Source organism: Carya illinoinensis, chromosome 1 (genome assembly GCF_018687715.1).
Source record: "Carya illinoinensis cultivar Pawnee chromosome 1, C.illinoinensisPawnee_v1, whole genome shotgun sequence".
Taxonomy (NCBI): Eukaryota; Viridiplantae; Streptophyta; class Magnoliopsida; order Fagales; family Juglandaceae; genus Carya; species Carya illinoinensis.
Window position 1 is genome coordinate 39,850,389 of NC_056752.1, and position 23,867 is coordinate 39,874,255.

The window sequence follows — 23,867 nt, forward strand, 5'->3', positions numbered from 1 at the left end:
TCAAACAAGACAGATTTCAACAACTCAATTAATTGACCCTAAAGTCTCGAGGAAAATTCACTTGTACGTGGCATGTAGTCACTGCGGGGGACGTTCGCCTTATGTAAACATTAGAGTTGTTGGGCTGTGTAGTCGGTGATTCAATCAAAATAAACCAAGACTTTCTCTACTCCTTTAAATATGACTTACTCCACTCACCTTTGCAGATGACCCCGCCAGTGCCAAACACACTTAGGCGTAAATGCCTGTGTCCCGTGCATTTGTTGAGGAAAGAAATCCAAATATTCTCTCTCTACCGAATACCTACTCAAATAGATTTTATTAATATAAATACATGTAGGTGATTTTATGTAATAATTAAATTTATTTTATAATTAAAATAATTTAAAATGTTAAAATATTACATCAAATCATATTATTTTATAAATAAATTATATTATATAGTTTTCAGGCTTTTATTTTATAAAATTATTATTCACTTTTATTATTACACTGTCCACCACTTCTCATTTTCTTCCTTAAAATCAAATTAAATTGAATTATAAAGTGAAAATATGTCATTAAACCTCATCTTCTCTCAAAAATATTATGTTCTTGGCCCGTCAAGTTTCTGTAAAATAGTCAGAAAAGTACAATTATGATCATGTTGTAAAAATATTTTCAAAGATTACCAAAGCCCCTGAGGTTTAAGTTCAGAGAAGCAGATTCTAAACTCAATTAGCAATAATTATCAATTAAAATGATTTGAAAAAATTATCTGAGACAATGTCACAAGTCTTAGACAGCGATAAAGAAGAAGACCATCAAGTCATATTATCTCCAGCACAATAGGCAACATCATCACCATTACAACAAACCTCTCCCTCTCAACAAGCCTATCATTCTCATGACAACTCGCCATATTATCTTTCGTAAATGATAAACTCTCAAGATCCGTTTGAACTGAAACTTGCAAATTATGACTCAAATTATGTAATTCCAGAATATTATTGTCATTTTTGTCCATTATCAAAAGACTGTTCAAGATACCCGTCAATCAAAAATCATCCAGCTGTCTATTTACTATTCAACAGCCAACGTTTAATTAATGTAGCCGCCTATTTACTGTGTATGAGTTATTAAAATTACCTTACATGTCAGTAATATTATTGTAAGCTAATGTTATTGTGCCTATAAATAGGCAGATTGTAAGTAAGGGAAGGCATTCAGAATTTTTCATCTGAAGTCATTCTCTCTCTTATTACTCTCAAATACTCTCTCTTATAAACTCTTTTTCATATTTCATGCCCTTCAATCCTTAGAGAATAAATCTCCTTGTAAGTATTATCTTTTTAATGAAGTTAATTTTATCGTATATAGTTATTTACTTTTATTCATGCATCAAGGACGGTTGTCTGTCCTTATTTTTTGCATTTCATGCATTTAATTATTATTATTTATTTTATTGTATATTAATTATATTATATTATATTATATATCCTGATATACATAGTTGTTATCAGAGCCAACATTTATTATATATATTATATATATATCTTATTATCTTATTGTTATTGTTATTTTTATTGTTGATCTATTCTGTTTATGTTTAATTTTATGATGAATTATTACGCACATAATATTAATTTTTGTGATTGTTATGAATTAAATTATTTAGAATGTAACTGATAAAAATAATTATTTTATATTAAAAATTAATATAATTAATTATATAAATAAAATACATAAAAAATATATAAAAATAATTATTCGTAAAATTTTTATTAAATAAAAATATAAGAATTCATCGATTTTAAAATGGATGATTGATTGATTTTCAATTCTAATTTCTGTAGGATTTCGGCTTGAAACGATAGTTTAAAAAAACAGTTGGATTTAATAAATTGTCGCAAGTCAGTCGTCTCCGACTTTCCGTGACGCAGCCGTCAATGATTATATAGGATTCGCTAAGCGAGGGAGGATGACGAAATGGTTGGCTTTCCGTGAGTTTCCCAAACTGCCATTTCCGCGTAAAGAGATTATTGGACCATGTACAATATCTGCAGAAAGTACGGCTACAAAAGCGCGTGAACTACAGTTAAAAGTTAAAAACAGAGAGAGCGCACAATTTTCTTGTTTTCCTAAAGATTCCCACCAAACCCAAGGAAAGACAAATGCGTACGACTTATTAAATTTCTAAACGTTAAAAAAAAAAAAAATTCAACGAAGCTGCGAGTAGTTTTGGTTTGTTCTTGTGACTTTGGGTCTGGTCATGAAGTCGGTTCCGCAATGGACTTAGAAACCTAACATTACAACAATAAAAGGTAACGAACACTCTGTCCTTTTAGTAATCCCAATCGAGTGTGTTAGTTTAAAAGACCGATTGACACCAAAAGGTTTGGTATATTTATTTTATCATTATTTGGATTTGGGTTATCAATTTCAGTGGTATAATTTCAGATTAATATCTGCTTTGTATATATATATATATTTTTATAAGTTAACGTGTGGAGGACATATTATTTATCGATAAAATTTCATTTTATAAAATAAAAAATAATATCTATAATTATAAAATATGCGAGCGTAGCGTATGAAATAAATCTGAATTTTTGTACCAGACTCCAACTATTTTATACAAGCATATTTCCATTGAAAATTGAATTTTAAATTAAATGGTTATCTAATTATGGAGTACTGGCCCTCATGCTGTACATGGGATTGAGATAAAGTCATTTGAGCCTGCACAGAACTAGATCTGGCTAACATGCTACAATGAAAATAAATATATATGGATTTCTGTAATAACTGCAGACTAATTGTAATGACGTATATATACGCTCGTGCAAGTTGATATAGAAGTGTCACTCTGAACATGGTATTAAAAAATAAATAAAAAATCACATCTAATCTCAAAATTCATATGAAATCCCCTCTCATTTGTAGCAGTGGCTGTTCGAATTTAAGATTTTAGAGACAATTTAAATTAATAAACTAATGGGAGAGGGCAACTTTTAAATGGAACAAAATATCTGAGAAAATATTAATCAAATGACCATATGAGATGGTAATTATATACAACGGTCAAACATTCTACGTCAACCCAAGGCTGCTAGAGAAGTCTAGCATAAAACGTATACTGCCACGTGTACTTCAAATCCTCCCACCAATGGCCTCCAGACTGGAGACTGACAGTCGCCGAATGACTTTTCCTCAGACCTCGAACAGATAACGTATCCCTAACTTCTCGGTCACATACTAATACAACCGAGCCAGACCGAGTTAGCCCTGAGTTTGCTGATTCACGTCGTTCCCTCCATGCTCAGTATCCGACTCGATCACCGAACTACAACTCAACGCGTTCCCCGAGGACGGCGACACGCTTGCTCTCTTGTCTCTGCTGAGAATTCTTTTGAAGGACAACATGCGACTCATTGGAGATCTGAAGCCACCTTGACTCGCCGGAGAGTCAGACATCGTGTCGTCTCTGAAACTCTCGTTCCTGCTCGGGACCTCTATCGAGACTCCCACAAACTCCACTGGTTTCCTTCGAGTCGCAATCGACGAAGAAGCTTGACCCGTCTGCTCGCCTTCGTGGTGACAATCCGAGCACAAACCGGAGCTGGATCCCGCTTCAATTCCCGCCAATTCAGACACGGATATGACAACTTCGGCCGGGTTCTCGGATGCGTGACCGGATTCAACGGGGGACCGACAGAGAGGGCAAGTTGAATGAGTCTGAAACCACATGTCAATGCACTCTATGTGGAAGCTGTGGCCGCACTTAGGTAGGGTACGGCCCGTCTCGTTCTCCTCAAATTCGCACAGGCAAACAGCGCACTCCGGGATGGGCGTTTCCGGGTGAGTCTTGGAGGAGTAGAGAAAGACTGGGATTGCCTTGAGCACGGACGCGTCGAGACCGCGGTTGGGGACAGTGACTGTGGCCGCCGAGGCATTGGGGTTAGCAGGGTCCACGTAGAAAACGAAGTTGTTGCGGCGACGATTGCGACGAACCTGGCGACGGCGCGCTTGGATGAGGTACCAGCGGGCGTAGAGATGGAGGCAAACCATGAGGATGACAACGAAGAACAAGATCACTATGGCGCTCAGCATGATTTTGCCGCTGAGAGCGTAGCCGGGTTGGGTGTCACGAGGATTTTCATCATTGTTCCCGGCCATTGTGGTTCGCAACTCGGCGGGGAGAGAGAGAGAGAGAGAGAGAGAGAGAGAGAGAGAGAGAGAGAGAGACCGGAGATATTGGGCAGAGAAGTGGAGTAGAGAGTGCTTAAAATAAAAATGAAGGGAATCGGGAGGGGAGCAGTCGCCTAGAGGCAAGGGAAGGGAAGGTTCTTGGAGGGTTTGGGTCAGAGTAATTGCAAGACTCCGACTGTTAAAAAGAGATATTTTTATCCAACTTCTACTACCCTTGCAGTCTATGAGACGCCTCTGTTGACGCGGTTTTAAACGAATTGACATCTCCACCCCTTCATTTACAAGACATAACACGTCTCAAAACAGGATCTTCTCCTTTCTTATTTATTTTTAGTTAAAAACTTAAAAGAAATTAAACATTTTACTGATTATTTATCTTAACTTCATTATTTTTCAAACCAAATAATGAGTAAAAAAAAGGCCTTAGTACCGACACGACCCGTTTCATATTGGGATGTTTCCATTGCTTAAGTTGTTAACGTAGTCACTTTTTCAAATATGAAATATCCAGAATCTTATATTATCTTAATACAATCAATTTCAAATCAAAATAGAGGTCGGCCCTTGTCTACAAAATTCTCTCTTAGGCTCCATTTCGATATTGAGATGGTCTTTATTTATATCCTTTTATCTTATCTCAACATCAAATAATATATAAATATTAATATTTTTAAATTTCAAATTTTTAAATTTTTATCTAATCATATAATTTTTTAAAATTTTTCAATAAAACACAAAAACAATTCAAATTTTTCCAATTTAAAAAGAAAAATTATATTTTCTCAACATTTTATGTTTTATTTGCAAAAGGATTTTGCTATTCAAAATCTCACACCATACACCACTTATGTTTTAATTGTTTTTAATTTTTAATTTTATTCCTGTTAAACTAATTGAATAGTTCTACTTATTATCTATACACTACATATTTGATAAAAGAAAAAAATTAAAAGATATGTGGTGTGTAGGATGCTTAGTAGAATTATTCTTTTCTAATACCTCATAAAATATCTTAAATTATTTTACTACTATTCACAGACATTTTATCTTATCTCAACATTTAAATGAGGCCTTAAAACTTCTCACCAAATCTATCTTAAGACAAGGTCCAAAATACTACAAAATAAAAACAAACTACCTAGTGGCAATTAAGGGTGAAATCGATTTGGGTTGGTTCGATTTTCGACTTGTTTTGGAATTAAACCGGTCTAGTCAGTTTTGAGATTCTAATAAAGGCCAATTAATCCAAGGTTCAGTTTTGGTTCCTTTTACATATGTGATTCAATTTTGGACTTTTTGTTGGGCTGATTGGCTTTTCTAACTCAAATAAATAAGGTATTTTAGCTTAAATATGATTGAGTCCAAAACATTAAGTTCAGCTCAAAACACCATGCATATACCCAATTAACCAAATAAATGCTAAAAACAATTAGTCAAAATATACTAATTAGTTTATAATTAAAACAGGAACAAATTTGGCACCCCACCCCTTGATATTTTTCATTAATTTAGTTAAAAATTATGTACAAATAAAAAAAAATAGTACTAGATGTGAGTTTTTTAATTTCAAATATGTTTTAAGGCCTGTTTGGGATTACAGTGGGAGGTCTAAAAAGTACAGTAAAACGATCTAAAGTACTTAGATGACAAATTTGTTCATTTGATAGTTTTACATCAAAGTACTTCTAAAAAAAATAGAAAATTACGTTTCAACAAAAGCATCAAAGTGATACTTTTTGTAAGAAGCACTTCAGGAAAAGTAGTCCCTATTTTACCTTGCTATGTACATTACAAAATGACCCTCATCATTTTAACACAATAACAACTTTGTCCATCTATATTTTTTATTATTCTCGTATAATCTACTAAACACTTTGCCAATTAATATTTTTTATTCTTCTCCTATCACTTATGTATCGTTGAAGAGATTTTTTTTTTATTATAATTATTGAAAAATATATTAGCCTATTTTTGTTATTATTTTATTATAATATTTTATTTTTATCAAGTATATGCCCTTTTATGTAATTTCTATATCAAAAAATATTTTTTTAATTTATTTCCAAATGAATCTAATATATTTGAAAGTGTTTTAGACATATGGATCTCAAATAATAAATAGTTTTTTAATAGTAGAGCTTAATGTAGCTATAAGCCTTAAGTTAAAAGCAATATTTTCCACCACAATACCAAACATGTACTTATTCTCCATAAATTGTAAATATACTCATTGGTTCATCGTGTATACCTTAGTTTTTAAATTTGATTTATTATGTTGTATGTACATTCAAATTAGTTTTAAATATCATAATATGAATTTTCACGAGTTATTATTTTTTTCTTTTTTTTCCTTTTATTAAATATGCACAACTCAAAAACTTTAAGGCATAAACATTGTTAAGACTAGGTTTCAAAATAAAAATAAATTAAAGAAACTTTTTCAGATTTTAATAGTATACTTGAGATAAGGTTTCGAAACAAATTAAAAAATTATGCCTTGCTTATAAATTATTTGCTAGCCTATATTGAGAAAGAATGTGATAATTATTGATCTTTATTTGTTGAAAGAACATTGAGATCAATTGGCATATTAAATGCTTTTATTTTTTATTTTACATTCAAACATGAAACTTCATTGAAAGAACATTAAGTTTTTATTTCAAGTAAAGATGCTTTGGAGGTGCTAGGAGTAAAGTTTGATCTTCATTAGATTCTTCAATGTATTATTCTTTTCTGTTGATGATTATGAATAAAGTTTTTTTTTTCTCTTAAAAAAAAAAAAAAAACTTGAAACTTCCTATATATATATATGCACACCTTTAAGTAGTCTTTTAATTGTTGTTCCATGCAAACTTTTATATATCCTATGGACCCCCCCTACATAAATCCTAACTTCATCATTGATAAAAAATTATAACATATTAATAACTTAATATTAATATTCATGTTTAAGAGTAAGTTTATATCAAGAAAATATAAATAATAATATTAAAACTTCATTTATATTAATTTTATAATCAGTTCCACTTTAGAACAAATTGGCCGTTCTTAAGGGTTTAGCTCCCTCCAATGAAAGTTGGACATCTTATTAGCACTCTGCACACTAGTTTAATGAGCACAAAAATTTTATATGCAGTCACTTTTGTGTACTCTTTTGTGCACTCCAGTGATATGATTGATTGTGTATTAAAAAAATTAATCTAGTCAATCATATCAGTGGAGTGCACAAGAAATACGTAAAAGTGACTGTATGTAGTATTACTCTAATGAGCAATATCACACACGATAAAATTGAAAACGTCGCCTACTTTCAATATTATAAAAACACTAGCTTTGCCGACTTCGGATCCAATATTTTGAATAGGGTCTCTAGAAACTGAGATTCTATTGAAGAGATACAACATTTCTCACTCTAACTCATGAGTTGGTAGAATTGAGAGACACCCATTTTTACAGAGATCTAGATTGAGGTTCTCAAGGTTTTTGCTTTTCAAGAAGCTAGATTACCTCCTATGGATTTGTACGATCGTATTCCTATTCTTTCTGGTCCTTTTCTAGAGATTTCGGCTTGGTTCAGTTGAAAAGTAAAGGGCTTCATTTGGAAATTAAATGGTAGTGAGTTATAGGGATTTGAACATTTTGAAGGAGATGGGTGTCTTTGAGTTTGGGGAGGATGTTCAATTTGAGCCTACTAAGCTTTTGGAAAAGTTTTAGAAAAAAGTAAGGGCAACAAATTTGCATTCTTCTATTTTCAACAGGACACTACAGAGTTTTGGGTACAAAAAGCCACAGCTTGCCTTGGTCAGTAATCGACTACTACTAAGAATGCTTGTGGGTTATCAATTTTTATCGTATGAATTTTTGTTTGGTTTGTCATCTTCGTGTCTGATGTTTACTTGGTAGTGTAAGATAATTCAAGAAATGGAAATTGACAGCTTAATCTAGAGCTGACCATGCATATATTAATATAGAAGAGTTTGTTACAATTATTGTTACAATATAAGATCTATGAAGATCTGTAGAAATCAGTAATATAAATTTGAATTCAAATATTTAAAATACACAAATTGTTAAGATAAGGATGTGGATTGAGGTTGTTGAGAATTTGAATTATTTGATAACAGAGCATTATTATCTTGTAAACTTTGTGATGATAAGTTGGAGTTGCTCAATTGATCTTGCAGTAGCTTAACTTCCCCCCTCAAGGTAATAGGAAGTTCACGAACCATTAACTTGTTTCTTAGTAGTTGAAACTGTGCAATAGTTAGAGCCTTTGTAAACAAATCAGCTAATTGAGCAGTAGTGGAGATATGTTGAAGAGAGGTGTCCTTCCGTGTAACTTTTTCCCTAACAAAATGATGTCCACCTCTATATGCTTAGTTCGAGCATGAAAAACTGGGTTGGAGGCTAATGACAGTGCATTGATATTTCACACCATAGGACTGGAGCAGTAGGTAGTAAGACAAGAAGGCCATTGAGTACCATTCGAAGCCAATAAAAGCTCAGTTGTTGCAAAAGCCATGGATCGATATTCTGACTCTGTGCTTGAACGAGAAACAACAGGCTGCTTCTTAGAAAACCATGATATCAAACAAAATCCAAGAAAGACAGCATACCCTGTGGTTGAATGCCTATCATCAATGCTACCAACCCAATCTGAATCGCTAAAAGCATTTAATTGAAGAGATCCACGAGCATAAACTAGACCATGATGAAGAGAACCTTTGAGATAACGTAATACTCTTTTTTGCAGTAGACCAATGAGCTGTAGTTGGTTGATGCATAAATTGATATAATTGATTTACAGGAAATGAGATGTCAGGACGAGTTAGTGTACAATATTTTAAAGCACCCACCACTTATCTATACTCCGTGGCATCTTGCAAAGGCTCTCCTTCAAGTTCAGATAATTTAGCACATGTTGGTAATGGTGCAGCACATGGTTTAGCACCGACCATGCGAGTCTGATGGAGTAAGTCCACAATATACTTGGACAGGGACAAGTGCAGACCAGAGGAAGTACGAGTCACTTTGATGCCCAGAAAGTAGTGCAGTGGTCCTAGGTCCTTTAGAGCAAAATTACCTTGTAAAGACTTGATCAAATGCATAATCAAAGAAAGCTTGGAACCTGTGATTATAATATCATCCACATAAATCAAGATGAAAATGTGAATATCATGATAATGAAACGTAAAGAGTGAGTAATCAACTTAAGAAGCCATAAAGCCAAGATTAAGTGGAACTTAAGAAAGTTTATGAAACCATGCACGAGGAGCCTGCTTAAGGCCATAAAGGGCCTTGCGAAGCTTGCAAACTGAGTTAGGGTAAGAAGAATCCTTGAAACCAATAGGTTGTTCCATAAACACCTCTTCTTCCAAGTCTCCATGTAAAAAGGTATTGGATACATCTAATTGCCTTAATGGCCATCAAATGTACAACCAAAGCAAGAATAAGTATGACAGTAGATGCTTTGACAACAAGGCTAAATGTTTCGGCATAATCTAAACCTTCTTGTTGTTGAAATCCTTTAGTCACCAGACGTGCCTTGAATCTCTCAATTGTGCCATCAACTCTTTGTTTAACCTTAAACACCCACTTGTTTTTAACAACATTTTTATTAGTAAGTCGTGAACATAAGACCCAAGTCTTGTTATCTAAGAGAGCTTGAAATTCAGCATTCATAGCTTGTCTTCATTCTACAAATTTGGATGCTTGAGCATAAGATAAAGGTTCTGTTGGAATGGCAAAGAAATGCAATGCACACAATGGATATTTTGTAGAATAGAAAGTATGAAAGTCAGGATAAGCTTTAGGTTTGGAATGGCTAGTCTTACTTATAGTCAACATTGGATGAGTTGGAGGATTTATAGGTGGTGGAGGAGCTACAGTGGTTTGCACAGAATTAACTGCAGTAGAACTAGAGATTGACAAAGGAGAGGCAGGAAATGAGTTCAAAGATAGATCGGCAAGAGAGGTTAAAGGAGAAATATCCATATGAACTGAAGACTGAGGCAGATTAGAAAAAAATTGAAGGGTTAGAAATAGGTACCTGAATATGAGATGAGGAATTTATTAAAGAAACATCCTGGCAATAGACTCAAATACACATGGCTTTAATAGAGATGAAGTGCAGGATTTGGCAAGAAACAAAGTTTCATCAAATACCACATGACGACTGAGATATACACGTTTTGAGATAGGATCATAACAACTATAGCCCCAAGAATTAGAACTATAGCCAAGAAAAATACATTGTTTAGACCTAAACTGAAGTTTGTGATTGTTATAAGGTCGTAACAATGGATAACATGCACATCCAAAGGATTTAAGATATGTATAGTCTGGATTCTTTTGTAATAGCACTTGATAAGGTGACTTGAATGACAAAACTGATGAGGGCATGCGATTTATGAGAAATATAGCAGTGCTAAATGCATCAACCAAAAAGGAAAAAGGCAAATGAGAGTGAGCTAAAAGACTTAAATCAGTTTCCACAATGTGTCTATGCTTCCTTTCAGCAGTACCATTTTGCTAAGATGTATAAGGGCATGACACACAATAAAAGATGCCATGCTATGCTAGAAATTGTTTGAACTGATTAGAGAGGAATTCACCACATCCATCAGTTTGTAGTGATTTAATTTTAGTAGATAAGAGATTTTCAGCATAGCATTTAAATTTAACAAACGAAGAGAACACTTCATATTTGCATGTAAGAGGAAAAATCCATGAAAATCTAGGATAGTCATCAATAAAATTGACACAATAAGTACTTCCATTCGAAGAAACAATTGGTGAACACCATACATCAGAATGAACTAATTCCAATGGACTAGTAGACTGCCTAACAAAATTGGAAAAAAGAAGATACTTGCTTTTAGCAAGTTGACAAGGTTCACAAACTAAAGACTTATGAGAGGATCCTTTGACAAATAGCTGAAACTGAGACTCAAGTAGTAGAAATATCCTTGGTGCTGGATGACCAAGACGTGTATACCACATGGAGTAATCACCACATACACCAAGATAAGCTGTGTACTTTTTGGCCTTATTATTGGAAGAAGGAAATTGGATAGTATACAGCCCATCCCTACTTGGCCTATGTAAAAGAGTTTGCCCCGAGTGATTGTCCTTCACAACATAAAAATAAGAGGTTAGCATAAACCAATAATTATTATCAGTGTAGAATTTTTGTATGGATAATAGATTGGTGATGGCATGAGGACAATGTAAAACATTATTAAGTTTAAGTATAGAATGAGGTGTGGAAAAAGAATAATGGACAGTGTGTGTAATATGCAAACCCGAGCCATTGCCAACAGCTACTTCATCATCACCCTGGTAGGGAGAGCTGAGTTGAAGCTGATTGAGATCACTAGTGATATAGCCCCACTATCAGCAATCCAAGTATTGTCCTCAGCAGCAAGAGAGAACTAAGCAGCCATAGCAGCCAGTTGTGACGGAGGGTGATGACCTTGATAAGAGAAATCCATCCTACGATAGCAAGAGTTGAATGCCCATTTTTGCCACACATTTGACATGGTGCTCAAGGAACAGCTTTGATGGAGGAATTTGGTGACTTCTTATATGTAGAATGAGCAAAGAAAGAAGTATTAGGCTTCTTGTTATTATTATACCTAGGCTTGGCACCATTCTTCTGAGTATAGAGAGCAAAGCCACCTGCTGTAGAGTCCATCTGGTGAGTCGATGAAATCATCATCTCATAGTTAAGCAACTCTGACTGAAAATCATCAAAGCAAAGAAGAGTGGCACGAGTAGCCAAAGTATAAAATGTGACAAAAGGATGAAAGCTAGGATTTAAGCCACTCGTAATATAGGATATTAAATCATCCTCATCAGCAGATTTACCAACAACAGCAAGCTAACCAAACAAAATTTTAGCCTGATTTAGGTGCTCATAATAGGATTTAGAGCCCTATTGGAGTGTTTGCAGCTGGCGCTTCAAATGAGTAATCCAAGACCTAGATTGAGAAGCAAACCATGATGATAAATATGTCCAAACTTGACATGAAGGGTTCAAGCCATAAACATCAGAAAGAATATCACCAAATAAAGTGGTGATAACTCAATAAATACTGATCTTTCTTTGTCCAAATAACAAATGGTGGATTAAGAGTAGTGGTGGGAACACCATGATCATCCAAGCAGTATTTAGGAGGGCCAGGTTCAGACCCATCCACTATACCAAGAAGATCATTACTTCTAAGAATAGGAAGAGACTGAGACACCCAGTGAAGATAGTTGGTGTAATCTAGTTTGATTGCAAGCAAGTGAGAAAATTGGGAGCAGCAAAGGTAAAGGATATTATGGGAGAGGAATGAGCAGAAGAGTTGGTAGGAGCAGGCTGCAAAGGGAGGTCCATATGAGGATCGAAAATTGACGATTAGTCAAGAGAAATCTAATACCATGTAAAATAATTTAAGAAATGGAAATTGGCAACCTAATCTAGAGCTGACCATGCGTATATTAATATAGAAGAGTTTGTTACAATTTTGTTACAATATAAGATCTAGATATGTAGAAATTAGAAATACAAGTCTGAATTCAAATATTTAAAATACATAAATTGTTAAGATAAGGATGTGAATTGAGGTTGTTGAGAATTTGAATTATTTGATAACAAAGCATTATATAGTATATAGTATATAGTATAAGTTATATTATATAGTATAATTAATATAATATAGACTACTATATACATGAAACTATGTTCATGTATTTATATAACATATATATTATATGTGATATTAACTAATATATATATATATAATAGTATATGTATTACATGACTTGTTTAATATATTTTTCATATTATATTGCAGTTATAGGCTAATTAGATGACACTCTCTATTCTAGCACTATAAATGACACTATATATACTCAATTTTAGTTTTTGTATCATTATAATACACTCTAATTGCTAGTAGTATAGATGACACTATATATAATAGTAGATATCCTATTATTAAATAATATTATAATAATAATATAATATAATAAACACTATATATATATGCATGTGATACATATAACCCTATGCTATGATACCATATATATGTTATATATAATAGGTTAATATATGTACTTGACTATAATACTAGATGTAATATGATATTTTATACTATATATGTTACTAAACTATATAATATATGTTTGATTATATATTATATAGTTATATTACTCTATCTCTAAACTATAGTATATTTACAAGTTATTATATTTAAAGGTATAGTGTAAAAAAAATACAATAAGCAACATTTTAATTTGACGTTTGAACGGTTTAAAATAACCGTTCAAACGTATAAGAAAACGTTCGAACGGTAATTTTCACGTTCGAACGGTAATTTTCACGTTCGAACGTGAAAATTAGAGGGGGAAAATTTTCCCGCTAATCTATTTGACGTTCGAACGTTCATTAAATAACCGTTCGAACGTCAATGTTCTACATTTACACGACAGAACCTCACAATCTCGCACTCGTTCCAGTCGACTTCCAATCTCTCCCACGCTCATTTTCTTCCAACCAACGCCATTATTCTTCAATCCAGCCCTCAAATATTACTAACTTCTATCAATCTCTTATATTTTCGGATTAAGAGGTTGTTTTTACCGTTTGGTGAAGAGTATTTAAGTTTTGGGCATTGGGTACGGGTGGATTTTCCGGTTTATCTCTCCAAATCAGGTATTCTCCTTAAATATATTCTCATTTTAGATTTTATATAAGTGTTTTCGTTTGCTATAATGAGTTCGTCATATAGTTTGCTGTCTTTTGATGTAATTTGGACTGTAAATGTTGAGGTTTTCGGAGGTTGAAGACGACTGTAATCTGGAATTAATCCGTTCGAACGGTACTCGTTTGCCGTTCGAACGTATGTCCTTAGATCGAACGGTGACTAGCACCGTTTGAACGTTATGTTGGTCAGTATTAAAATAATTAATACTTTAAATGCAGGAATTGAAATAAAAATTAATTATTTATAATCTACATTTAATAATACTTAAATACTTAAAAGATTAAAGTAATCAAATGAGAATGAATTCAATTACAAATCATCTAAAATTTAATAATACTTAAATATTTAATAGTTGAATTATTCAACTATAGGTTAATACAAATAGTTTTGTTTTAATAACACAAAAATACTTAATCTTTGAATTAATAAAATGAATTTTAAATAAAATACAAATAATCTAGATTTAATAATACTTAAATACTTAAAAGTTAAAAGTGATCAAATGAATTTGAATTAAAATATAAATTCCGAATTATAATTAATAAAATGAATGTTAATTACAATACAAATAGTTATAATTATTAACTAGAATGTTAATTACAATACAAATAGTTATAATTATTAACTAAAATGTTAATTAAAATACAAATAGTTATAATTAATAAAATATTTTGAAAGATATAAAACAACTATCTAATTATTTAATAATATAAATACTTAATTAACATATCTTGCATTGTTTGTTTGATACATGTTCTATTGAAGAATTGGTTGCAAAACAACAAGAGTTAGAGGCTCAATTGGCGAGACAAGGAGACATGGAAATGCGCCTCAAAAAACATGAAGAAGAACAAGCAGAGTTCAGGAGAGATATGCAATTCCAAATGCAACAGTACAGGCCTCCAACCAACTGATGGTTTTTTACGTCTAGCTTATGACATTATCTAATTATGTATGAACAATGCTAATATCATGGTTATTTATTTCTTCGCACTTATTATAAAACTTTTGTGAGTAATTAAACAGTTCCTAATTTATGTTTTTCAAATATTATGGATGTCTATTTAATTTTTTTTTATAATTATTGATTTTAATAAAAATAATATCCGTTCGAACGACCGTGTCACGTTTGAACATTAATGGGTAGGGCGTTTAAACGATAATGTACCGTTCAAACATTAATGACCAAACCGTTCGAACGATACCAGATGCTCAAAAAAACATTCAAACGCAGGTCATTACCATAACGTTCGAACGTTGATCAGCACCGTTCGATCTGTTCCTTTAACGTTCGAACGTAATTCTATTGATCGTTTGAACGTATCTTGATAACCGTTCAAAAGATACATTAACGTTCGAACGGTAACTGAGAAGCATTCGAACGCCATTCTGGAACGAATTTTAACCGTGACAAAAAAAGTCATCGTTCGAACGGTATCGAACGGTCAATTTCAAAATCGTTCCAAAAGATATATTTTGGGACGAAATTGTAATTTTCGTCCCAATATATCTTCTGGGACAGTGATGTTGGGACGACCTTGGGACGAAATTTTTTCGTCCCAAAAAATCTTTCGGGACGAAATCTATATATTTTGGGACGAAAATTTTCGTCCCAAAAAATATTTTTTGTTGTAGTGTGGAGTTGTTCAATTGATCTTGCAATAACTTAACAGGTAGATGACCTTTATATATATATATATATATATTCTACATATAAATGAAGTATGTAAATATTGTATAATCATTTCGTAAAAGAGTGAAGTTTATTATTAAAAAATTAATTTTTTTTCATGTAAGTTATATATTTTATTTAATTTTTTTAAAATAATTACTCTGTAATTTTACGATTCATAATTACAAATATCTTTTTTAAAATGATGAAAACTGGGATCGAATCAATATTTCAATCGATTTTGATTCTCGAGAACATAAACCAACCGAACAGGTTATTGAGCCAGACAGAATTGATCCTTTGGTTCGGTGGTTTCTCAAATTTTCTTACAGTCCTGGTAAAACCCTTAGCAGGGAAGAGAGTCTCTCCTCTTTAGCTGTTCAACCAACTCGTGAGGATATATATAGATCAATAAAAAATCTTGTACTTTAATATATTTATTAAAGAATGCATAATATTGAGAATACTCACTAAATAAATAATTCGAAATGAGCTGCCCATTTATTCTTGACTTAGAGATTTCTTTATTTTTATTGGAGTGATATTAATTTTTGTATTTTTGTTTTCATGAGATATGGATCATCATGAGATGAAATATTATTTTGATTGGATAAGGATTGTTTTCAAGGTTAGGGGTTGGAATAAAAAATGAATAATTTTCTAGAGAGAAAAAAAAGATATAATTTTTTTTTTAAAAAGTTTTCAAACAGATTTTCAATTGTAAACATATAAATTATTTAAATTAATCCATTATTTCAAGGTTTTATTACTGTGGTGGAGAAGACTTGTGATAATTCTAGTAACATGACTAGTAGGTAGTGTAATTCTTGAATATATTTTAGGAAAAAGATAGATAAATAAATATCACAAATATTATTGAACATTGAATGCTTTTAATAAATTTACACAAGCAGCATTAAGGTCTGTTTGGATATTTGGTTGAATTGAAATGAGTTTAGTTATTTATGAATAATTGTGAATTGAAATGATTGAGTAAGTTTTGTGGAACATACCTAAAATGAGTTTAGATGCATTTTGATATTAATATGAGTTTAGATGTATTTATGAGAAGTTGGAAAAGGTTGTGGATCCCAGGTGTAAAAAAGTGTTGAGTTGATAAAGGTTGTAGGTTTCACGTATAAAGAGATTTTGAGTTTAAATAAATTTAAAAATTTAAAAATTATGTATTTAGATATCTGAGACTAAAATTAGAGAAACAAAAATTTTATGTAAAGTCACTTTTACGTACTATTTTATACACTATTGATGTGATTAGCTGTTTATTACAAAAATTTGATATACCAATTATATCGATAAAATATATAAAATATATATATATAAATAATTATATGTAATATTATTCTTATAAAAATAGAAATAGCTCTAAGAATTTAGAAGGAAAAGAATTGTCAGAGCATTGGCATTGGCTTCGGCTTCATCAAAGTTATCTTTAAAATTTGATGAAAAGTACAAATTTTTCATAAATCTAAACCTTCCTATCTATAATTTCATATTGGATTAGCCATTGGATTTATCAAAATAATAATATAATATTATTTTTTTCATAATAATATATTTTTTTTTTCATATTTTGCAATTACACTAACCATATTTACATTAATAATTTAATTTGAGAGAAAATTAACCGGACTATCAATATATATTTTTTATACTCAACATTCAGATTAAATAATCGGTTGGGAATTAAAATGTAATAAAATAATCGGTTGATGAGTGTATAGTAGTCCTTCAAATTTGAACGAAAACATAGAAATCCTGTAGCTCAAAACTTTTTATCTTTCGTTTACTGAGATCAATACAACTGTAATTTATACAAATTCATCATTTTATGCATTTAGCTTAACTTTTGATAAATCCAATATCAATACTCTCGTGGAATGGTGGCGCTGTCTTATTTATGGGCATAAGCCCAAACGAAACGAATAGAAAAAGACTGTCGGTACAGTCAGTAGTAGGCTTGCTTTCGTAGATAATCGGCCCACTGTAGCATCGGGCTAAATGTCCTCTTAACTCATTTAATTCCCTTTTTGAATTATTTATCTTCTAATTCCCAGTTGATTGATATGGTGTTAAATTCATCATCCCTTAGGACTTTGATATTACTTTTAATATTTTAAATAAAGAGTCCGATTTCATTTAAGCCTATACTTTAAAATATCAGTCAATATAATAATTAAAAGTTTTAAAATTTTATATTAAAATAAGAACTTTTAATTGTGAAATAATATAAATCTCATTCACCATCTTCCTATATATAAGCCAAGTTGAAGTATTTCACCCTATCCATTCCAAAATATAAGACTTTCCATGAGAGCATTTTTCTCATGCCCAAGTAAACGAGTCAACACAGTGATAACAGACATGGAAGTGCAAACGACAAAAGATTGATAGCAGAATGCAAGTAATCTCTATCTGGATTCTGGGGATCAGCCAAATTTGTTTGCTTTTGGGCACGCATGGAAAGCTACAAACAAAAAAAAAAAAAAAAAAAAGTCTTTAATATTATAGTACAGAAATATGACTCATTTGGATAATCAAATGACATAATTTATAAATAATAGTAAAATAATTTGAGTTAATATTTTTATTGAGTTTTGAAAAGAAAAAGAATAAAATTTGAATAAAAATATTATATAGTTAAACTATTATTATAATATTATTTTTTAATATTATTTTTATTTTAAAATTTAAAAAAAAATTGAATTTTTTTTTATGTTTGATATGGGAGTTTTGAAAAATTGTAATAGTTAACAATGATTAGATAAAAAATATGAAAAAAATTAAAATATTTATATTTAAATAGTATTTAAATAAATTTTTATTACATACAATCTCTTTTACATATTATTTATGTATTTCATTGACGTGATTAACTAAAATAATTATTTTATATTAAAAAAATAATATAATTAATTATATTAATAAAGTGAATATGTAAAAATGATTCTATATAAAAAAATTTATTTAACAAAAATTCTACGTATACTTAATTTTATATACTTTTTTATATAGTTTACTTATGTGATTAGTTGTGCATTAAAAAAAATTGATACAGCCAATTACGTTAATAAAATATATAAAAAAAATACTAAAATGAGTAGACGTAACATTATACTTTAAATATTTAGATGAAACTACGAATCCACGCGGGCACAGTGCAACACATAGAGATTGATTGCAATAAGCAAAACCAAATCTCAAGAAGTAATAATATTTATTCAAGGTTGTTTTACGCGGTCTATGCTGAGATTCCACGCCCGACAGGGTTTGTGCCGGAAAGCGGTTTGAGAATGACATGACAAGGATGGGTGAATTAAATTAATTTTTATTTTTTAATTTTTTTTATGAGCGGTCACATGCATCGACACGGTAGCTTTATTCTAAATGTTGAAGGCTCGATTGCGTGTGGTTGGGCGAGGGGCCTGCGCTGTGCTGTGCACTGCAGATGGTTACCGTGATCAACATATCAAAAGATCAAAAATTTTAAGTGCAGTTATTTTTATGTACTTTTTTATATATTTCAGTGATATGATTGGTTGGATATTAAAAAAAAATTTAATCCAACCAATCATATCAGTAAAGTACGTAAGAAATACGTAAAAGTGATTGTATGTAACATTACTCTATCAAGATACAAGCCTAATGTTGATGTTTTCTTAAAGGCTACTTCAACCCTCTCCAATGTCTTGGAATTTATTTGAGACCGTCTAGCACATGCACCAGAACTTTTGTTGTGCAAAATTAATGTAGTTCAATACCAGCATTAGAGTTCAGGGCCATATAAGATGCATTATTGGCACTTTTTCTTTGCAAATTTCTTGACTTTAGTGCATTAGAACTTAATCTTAAAACAACAAGACTTCGCTCAAAAAATATATCTGTGTAGCAAGATATTGCTCAGAAAAATAAGTAAATAAAAAGCATAAATCCATTAAAAATTGTCGCCAAGGAACATGATTATTTTCATTTTCATTTTGCTTGAAATTGCAGATATGATTCAACGCTTACCTAAAAAAATGAAATATATCGTATAGTGTAAAATAGAGAGCATTTTATAATTCTATAACTAAAATTTATAAATTATGGGTATACTTTTATATTTTGTGAAAGTGAGCAGATGAGAATGATTTTTTTTTCTTTTTTTTATTTATAAAAATTTGTTAGATGTTTGGTATATTAGATTCTTGGAATGTTATTTTATTTTTTATCACAATATTAAAGACCAATGAAATTGATGAAAATATCGTTGAGTGATGAACTTTCCAAGAAAAAAAGGATAAACAAATCATATTTTGATAAAAAGAGAAAGTGCATCCAAATTTTATGATTTTTTTTTTTTTAAATATTTATGTATCATGGTAGGGCAGAGAACATGTTGTTTTTAACTTTTCCCACGTTATACATACATACTTCTAAATGAACATTTAGAAGTGTGTTTATTTATTATCTTGTTTAAGAGTTTTTGTTGTTGTTAAAGTGGTCTTAACTTATCTTAAATTAATTATTGATGAGATTTATTACTTTTTTAATATTTTATGTAAAAGTTAAATTTATCTTAACTTATTTCATACATTCGAGCAAATATCTTTACAGATCATTTGAGATCATTTCAGCATTCAAATACAGTAATTAGTATGAGTCTTAATATTTGGGAAGAATAATATTATTTATATTTATTTTAATAATTATATTTTGACACTAAATCAAATAATTAATAAATACATAATAAATAAATTTTTTAATCACTGCATACCATATAAAAAGATTTGGTAAATAGATGTTGATTAGTAGGGTGATAAACAACATTAGTCATCTAGAAATTATATTTTCCAAAATCTAAGATTCGAACCCTTCATCTAATTTGTATGATGTGAAAACGTTACTTTCGATCCAGTTGTGTTCATCCTATTTCTGGAATTTTTTATTGTAAAATAAAATAATAGTAATAATAACGAGGGACTGGTTGTAGGTGTAAAAGATGCGGAGGCATTTACTGAGCCTAAATTCTAATGCCAACGGTCCTGCAAACGGCCCTTTGATTCTTTAGCTCCCCGGGCCTCCTTTTTAGGCTCCCCCCCACTATCCTTTTTCCATCCTTCTTTCTGCAACTTCCACCTTCTTTTTCCTGACCATTTGGACCTTTTGCCTCAACGTGGACACAGAATATGCTCGGAGACAAAGCGAAAGCACCCTGAAAGAGAGGAGAAAGAAGAACGAAAATGTCCAACAAATCACCAATATTTCCGATGCCAGAGCCTCAGCACTTCAGCGACTATGGCTTTGACCCTCAAATTGACTACTTTCAGGTCTTCTTTTTTTTTTTTAATATCTATGTTTGAAACTATTTATATGATCTCTATCGAAGATTTTATACGATGAAAGTCTGAGCCATTTGTGTCATCCTAAAAAAAAAAAAAAAGGTATTAGAAGAAGCAAGGAAGCACAAGCGAGAGGCAACAACAAGGTCGATAGACTTCATCCACTTCAAGCTCCAAAAACCCATTTCCAAGGACGAGTCTAAGAAGAGCCACAAGACCAAGAAGAAGCGGTGGTGGAGAAGCGCTCTTCTTTTCTTCAAATGGAAGTGGATCCCACAACACCATGGTCTTGGTCACGGTCGTGATGGCGGCGAGGACATTCATCGCCCTAGAGCTCGAGCTTTTAGGGCCTCCATCTCTGGCCCCGTTTACATAACCGAGAGCAGAAGTGGGTCTACCACGCCTTACCGTTCTACAAGTGGTCGGCACTCCTCTGGTCCTCTCGCCGGAACGTTGACTCCATCGAGGAAGGATGACCTGGACATACCTTATTTGAGCCTCAGGGAGCTTAATATGGAGCAACAGCAAAGGGTCTCTACCTCCTCCATGCCCATATATCTGGTCACTTGAAAAAAACTCAGTGCTGATTTCCATTTTTTTTTTCATTTGTTGTTCTGGGGAATCATATCGATACGCGTCTCTTTTCTTTTAATCCATTTTCTGTACTGTTCTCCAAAGTGGGTGTTAATGGGGATAACTTTTTATCTCTTCGGGCTCGCCCCCATTTGTCTTTGCGAGCTGAAAAACGTGTTTCATCCATTGGAGGAAGGGCTGGATCCTCCCATTTGTGTTTACCGTTTTTAATTCTGCAACTAATCAACTTGTGGTTTGACTATTTGCCACACTCACACTTCTTTCTCTTCTATTTTTTATATTTATCTTCGGAATACTTGCAGCCTACAGTGCAGGGAGTGGGGTTGATCCCACTGTTGCCTTGTACTATCTTTGACTGCATTCATTGACTAGACAAAATCAAAAGACGATCTGCACTCTACCGTGAATTTTATTAATTTTGTTCAGTTTTTAGGCCCGATGTTTATCAGTCATTTATAATCCGTGAATGGAGTTTTTGTTTTTTTTTTAATGTAGTCAATCCACTTGTATTCAGCTCATTCTATTTCAAGTTCTTTTTAGGTTGTTGGGCTTTGGCCCAATAGAGGATAAGGTGGTAGGTTCGACCTTCTGGATAATCGCCACGTGTACTGGTCGCAAATTTTTTAGATGAAGGAAATACTAAGATCCACTGAATTGGTTCCAGAGAGAATCACAACCGTCAATGTAGGAGCATGAACGTTGGACAGCACTATGGACCTCTTGGAGAAGAGGCACATGGATTTAAGGGGAACTGTGAAAGCGGTTGGCATGGAAAACCAAGAGGGTGGGCGTTGGGGCCCAAATGGCGACGCATCTCGATGTGCAGAGGTGCAGAACGCCTCTCGGAAGTGTGAAAAGTTAGGATGGACAGAGTAGTCAGAGAGCATGAAGTGTTGGTTTCAGCAGCGCAAGGGTCCAAAATTTGGAGCGGCTGCATCATGCGCTCGCTCTACTGCGTTTGTCATAAATCGTTCGTGTCTGTAAAATGGTAAAATTGATGTGTCGGTACCCTGCATTTGGGAAAAAATAGATAAATGCTATCGGGAAACATTATATTATATATTTTATCGAACGAATATGTGATTTGTCTTTTTTATTTTTATATTTAAATATATACATAAAAATAATAAAAATAAAAAATTATATTTTAATTAGGTAAAAATGTATATTATAAAACTTCTATAGAATTTCTCAACTAGGAATCAAAATATTTATCTTATAAAATATATTTCTCATTCCTGCTCACGCCTAGAAATATCTAGTTCATAAAGATAGAGGCTTTCACATCCACTTGACTTCAAATGGCGGAAAGCAGGAGAAGTGATGGCTTGTGTTGGACGATGATCAGTGTGGAGTGGGACAGGTAATTAATTGGCCATTTGAACCGTTTGGGGAGCAATAATGCGACTTACTAAACAAACTCCACCAATAATAGATAGCTTTTCCCTTATGCAAGGGCAATGTAGGATGCATGCACGTGCCTATTCAATTCTTATGACCAAGCAGGTTTATTAATCTGCCTGCTAGTGTAAGATTATTTTTAGAATGTAAAGATTGACAACAACATGGAGTCATGCTGTGTATTATATATACTTCAACAATTTACATATGAAATTAAGATTATGATTTGAAACAATAAAAATTAGAGTACAAGATCCTAGATTAGTATATCTTTTCTAATTATATCACCATCCGAGGATCCATCCATACCTGTTGGAGGTGTGTAAGTATTTGTCTAGCCTATTTTAATGTTGTAATTAATAGTAATATATGTTCAACGTATACTTTGTCTGATTTTAGTGGCCGTCCAGATAAAAATACATGTAACTGGACGACAACTATGTTATTGGACATTGTTTTATATTATTTGTGATGGGTAGTAATATTATTGATAGGTTGACTTTGGGAGGTATGTGTATTTTTGTGATGGGCTAACTTTTGGAGGGGTGTATATTTTTGTAATGCGCTGAAATGTATAACCATCAGTTAGTGATAACTTGTACTTTTCTCAATGGTGTTTTTTTGAGGTGTGAAAATGTAATGAGAAGTTTTTGTCAATGGTGTTGTGATGTAACTGAATGTATTTATGATGGACAGAAATATTGTGTTTAGTATTGTGTTTTTTGATTTGTAACTTAATGTATTTGTGATGGGCATAAATATTATAACTGAATGTATTTGTGGGCAGTTTGCTATCAATTAATAGAAAAAAATATTTAACAAAATATTATTAAATTTATAAGATTTTATTATTATTTTGACTAATAGATAGATAATTTAATGTGAAAATAAATTTTGAATGAAATAGCTAAATAC

General features: G+C 32.0%; 2 protein-coding genes across 2 annotated transcripts; one reads left to right on the forward strand and one right to left on the reverse strand.

Moving 5' to 3' along the window:
* Positions 1–2,897: 2,897 nt before the first annotated feature.
* Positions 2,898–4,352, reverse strand: LOC122318607 (RING-H2 finger protein ATL2-like). The gene has a single exon (XM_043136132.1). The coding sequence runs from the start codon at positions 4,156–4,158 to the stop codon at positions 3,262–3,264; it is 897 nt and encodes a 298-aa protein (XP_042992066.1). The 5' UTR covers positions 4,159–4,352; the 3' UTR covers positions 2,898–3,261.
* A 16,275-nt stretch (positions 4,353–20,627) lies between these two features.
* LOC122318615 lies at positions 20,628–21,792 on the forward strand. The gene is made up of 2 exons (XM_043136145.1): positions 20,628–20,945; positions 21,060–21,792. Exons 1-2 carry the CDS (start codon positions 20,859–20,861, stop codon positions 21,525–21,527), a joined length of 555 nt encoding a protein of 184 aa, XP_042992079.1. The 5' UTR covers positions 20,628–20,858; the 3' UTR covers positions 21,528–21,792.
* Positions 21,793–23,867: the final 2,075 nt, after the last annotated feature.

Bases quoted from the DNA above. Each gene is read 5' to 3' on its own strand.
- LOC122318615 (XM_043136145.1), top strand. From the start codon at position 20,859: ATGTCCAACAAATCACCAATATTTCCGATGCCAGAGCCTCAGCACTTC. The intron at 20,946-21,059 runs GTCTTCTTTTTT...AAAAAAAAAAAG, and splicing joins CTCAAATTGACTACTTTCAG to GTATTAGAAGAAGCAAGGAA.
- LOC122318607 (XM_043136132.1), bottom strand. From the start codon at position 4,158: ATGGCCGGGAACAATGATGAAAATCCTCGTGACACCCAACCCGGCTAC.